Below are 4105 nucleotides of genomic sequence, written 5' to 3' on the forward strand. Positions count from 1 at the left end.
ATTCAATAAAACAAATACAAAAATATGTAAGGCTCCGGACATGTAGGGGAATAATGCGACAATACAAACTTTACAAAGGAATTGATTCTCTTTTCTCCAGTATTTGTAAATTATTCGTTTCAAATCAATTTGCATGGAACACATACAAAAAAGTGGGTTGTCATAACGTCCATTTCTTAAAATAGTCAATTGAATATAAATCACGTCCACCGAGTCACCGACCTAACTGATTATATATTTATATTAATAGTATTCAGAATGTATCTATAAGTATTTAACGGTTACATTTTTTATAAATAGAAAAATATGTCTCAACGGTTACATATTTTTACTTGTCCGTATCCTAGATTCTGCTACATCGGTTAATAAACAAAAAGTTCTATATATTGTATGCATTTCTTTCTTTCGAATGATTTTAAAACTGAAAACAGAAATTATAAAAAAGAGAGTTAGGCTCTCCATTCAAACCATAGACAGAGGCCATCTTCGTATTTTCGCGGGGGCTGTGACCTGTGAGCTGAAGTGAGGAGAGATTATTGCGAATCATGTGAGCTTATTGAGAATCATGGCTGGTTTCGACACTTGATTAGTTAATTGATCTGATGAGTTATAGGCAGCTCACCATATCTTTCAGCGGTACTGTTAGATTGGACTTCTTTAAATAGTTCGTAGGTTGTTCTGTATAGAGACAAGTTTCAAACATTTTGTATTTTGATCATTTGAAGTTACTTATTATTAAGGGCTTTTTCTTTTTGTTTGAACGTAGGCAACCACTTCTTGATTGGGTCATCGACGTCATTGACCTCTGTTTCGGTTTAGCTGGTTCGGAATGACTAGTTTGCATCTCGTTTCCTAGGCCTAATAAGGCCCAGTGGGCTACAAAAAATGATATTTGAAGCTGTTTGAGTTTGATAACTAACAATTTCATATTCATGGCTGGTTTATAGTCTTACTGAATTTTAAGGTTTTTGCAAAAAATCGAACATGTAGCTCACATAATTAACATGGGTTCTTAATCAATCTACTTATCTACATATGAACATCTTAAACTAGTTTTGTTTCATAAATGTTGATTGAATTTTAGTTTTTAACATATAATAATAAACTCTCTATTTTGTTGACGAAAATTAACTTATTAATTATATAATCAATGTCACTTCGAAGACATTCGATAAAACTGTTAAGATACATAAAAAGTATTAGCATTGCACCTTCGCTAAAATAACACGCATATAGAAAAATGGCTTAAATTCATAAGCTTTTTTAACAAAAAGAAAAAAAAAATACAATGAAAATGTGTTTTTTTTATAAAGGAAATTAAAATGAGAGCACATCAAAGGAAACTAGTGATGCAACTTATATCAATAAAGCGTAGTATTCGTCAGCGCCCAGAAATATTTTTGAATTTATAAAAATAAAATTGTAAAAAGTGTTAAATGCTCGAGTTTGAGAACGTTTCTAATTTGATTTCTGTGATGTTTACAGAGTTCCTACTGGAATCAAGAATCGTTTATTTGCTTACGTTATTCACATAATTAAACTAATAAATTTTGTTTTCTTTTATAAATCTCTAATCATGATTGATCTTGAGATCGATAACAAATAGAAAAACAAAACTGAAGTAATTAAGTATTTTTGTGTAACAAATAGATCATTTTTTTTTCTTTTTATTTGAATAAGGTTTTTGTTTTGTTTTGTTTTATGATCTTCATAGACCTAAAAACTAAACAGAACAACTTGAACTAAGAATTTGTTTAATTTCCAAATAGTCTTCCCGACTCTTCCACCACTGCTCATTCCCAATATTAATTCTTGAAAAGCCATCACACCACTAAAGAAAATATAGCAACAAACATATCAAAATCAAAACGGTTTTTGGGGATTCAAAACAAATCATATCCTTTTAATAAAGACTTTGGCAGTTTGTTCAATTCTTACGAGGATTTTGTCACGCCACAATCTTCCAATTGGATCTGGTTGGCTGAGATATATAATTATATATATAGATATATTTTTGTGTAATAAATAAATAATATACATTTTTCATCGTCATTCGAACGACACAATATAAATTAAGCTTATAAACCTCGAAATACGATATAAATATACTGAAAATTTCTAAAACGTTCATACAAGTTATGATCAAACATTTTGCTTGGGTCCGATCGAGAGAATATTGCTTTCACTTTGGTCCAATTTTTGTTTTTCTTTTGGTCCATTTGTTAGGCTATAAAGATAAAAAAGTTTTATTATGAAGAATCCGAAGTTCGAACCGAAGACTAAAAAGCCAGATTTTATATTGGAGCTTCCCTCATATATGCTATACGTAGGACATTTTACTCTTTGCATGTTATGGTTTCATCTACTGTATATGGTTAAAAAGCGTATTTGTCTAATATCAATGTTCTTACAATTAAACTTAAATATTTAACCAAGAAGTAGGTAATTTAGTAAAGTTGGCTCAATTCTTCTTAACAAAACANAAAAAAAAAAAAAAAAAAAAAAAAGAAAAAGATCAGAACCAAAAGCAAAAAAAAAAAACACAAATTCATTTTCCAAGTAATTGAAAATCTTCGAAGGAAGCACACCATATCTATTATCTTTCACCATTAACCCCAAACTCAAATTATCCCTTTCTCTAACCAAGAAGACCAGAATCCAAACCCTAACCAAACCCCAAACTAATTAAATTGATTTAGTTTATAGTCGATAGACTACAATAAAGCACCAGTATTAATGTAGTTGACAGTACTGCTCCAAACCTCTCGCCCTGAGTCATTCTGTTCAACATGACCACTTCCTCCTCCTCCTCCTCCCATGTTCATCTGCCAGGGGAACCCCCACAAGACTTTGTTTGGATCACTTGTCGCCATCTGCTCCAAACCGCCTCCACCATTCCTAAACGCATAACCTGCGTTCTGCATCTGGTGGCTTGTGGTCCCAAACACGCCATCCATGCCCATTGGGGACTGAGAGCTTCCGAACCCTAGATGTGAAGAAACCCCTAGAGGTTGCTTGTTCAGCAAGGCAAATGCTAAACCAAGATCCATCTGTTCATTGTTAATGTTATTGTTATAACCGCCGAAACCCGCCGTCGAGAATGTTCTGCCGTCGTGGGTCGTCGTCGGTTCAGGGGTTGTTCTGAGGCTTTTGGTTGCGGAAGTGGAGCGTTTGTGTTTCCTGTAAGCACCACCGATTGGGATGTTTCTTAAGATCCCGCCTTTGGTCCAATATCTCCGACAAGATTTGCAGAAGTAGCGAGGCTGAGACAGACTGTAGTTGTTGTAGTAGCAGAATTTAGTGTTGGTAGAGTCACAACGAGGGCATCTCAGTGATTGCTCCGGTGGAGCTGGCCTAGTAGCCTGAGATGGTTTCTTCTCGTTCTGATATTCTTGTGATGAACAAGAAGATACTCCCACCACATTCTATATAAAAAAACAAATATAAATGAACATCAAATCTCAATTCTCTAACAAAACAGTTATAATGTGATGTAAAATTAGTACCTGATGCATCGAAGAGTAATCCATATCTCAACTAATTGAGAAGCTTCTTCGAAATGTAGAGAAGATTGAGACTGAGATAAAGCGAAGAGAGATAAAGGAGGAAAGGAGAGTGGAGATATATAAAGGAAAAGCCAAGCATCTTATCTCTCTATATATAGAAAAATAATGTGGAAGTAGCTAGACAATTTGGTGGCTTACCTCAATATTTTTTATATTATTTCAGTTTTTTTTAGCGTTAATAATCAATGTTTATTACCGTATGAGGGAATAACGTGATCCAACTCTTAGCATGAGATGTGAACCCATGAAGCCGGTTTTAAAAAAAAAAGATTTATTATGCCTACTTCTGATATACAACTAGACCTTTTTTTAATTCTTCATTTAGATTGGATATATTATTTCAATATTTAGATTAAGACTAGTTGTCTCTAATTTAATTATGCTTGTTCATCCGCTCTTCAATGGTATCATATTAATAATAAAATATCTCTCTCTCTCTCTATATATATATATATATGTATATTGCGATATCGAGATCTTGTGAGCGAAGATTTTTCATTATCATCACACGTTGATTTTTTTTATAATTGTGATGGAGC

General features: G+C 33.0%; 1 protein-coding gene across 1 annotated transcript; it reads right to left on the reverse strand.

The window, feature by feature from the left end:
* Positions 2535-3635, reverse strand: LOC104790802 (dof zinc finger protein DOF3.2-like). The gene is made up of 2 exons (XM_010516586.2): positions 3507-3635; positions 2535-3425 (listed from the first exon to the last, which is right to left on the reverse strand). The coding sequence occupies exons 1-2, from the start codon at positions 3528-3530 to the stop codon at positions 2715-2717; spliced, it is 735 nt and encodes a 244-aa protein (XP_010514888.1). The 5' UTR covers positions 3531-3635; the 3' UTR covers positions 2535-2714.

The sequence above is a fragment of the Camelina sativa genome, chromosome 6 (assembly GCF_000633955.1).
Source record: "Camelina sativa cultivar DH55 chromosome 6, Cs, whole genome shotgun sequence".
NCBI classification, from domain to species: Eukaryota; Viridiplantae; Streptophyta; class Magnoliopsida; order Brassicales; family Brassicaceae; genus Camelina; species Camelina sativa.

Coding starts and splice junctions, on each gene's coding strand:
- LOC104790802 (XM_010516586.2), bottom strand. CDS start 3,530: ATGGATTACTCTTCGATGCATCAG. Junction 3,426..3,506: donor ATTACTCTTCGATGCATCAG/GTACTAATTTTA, acceptor TTTTTTATATAG/AATGTGGTGGGAGTATCTTC.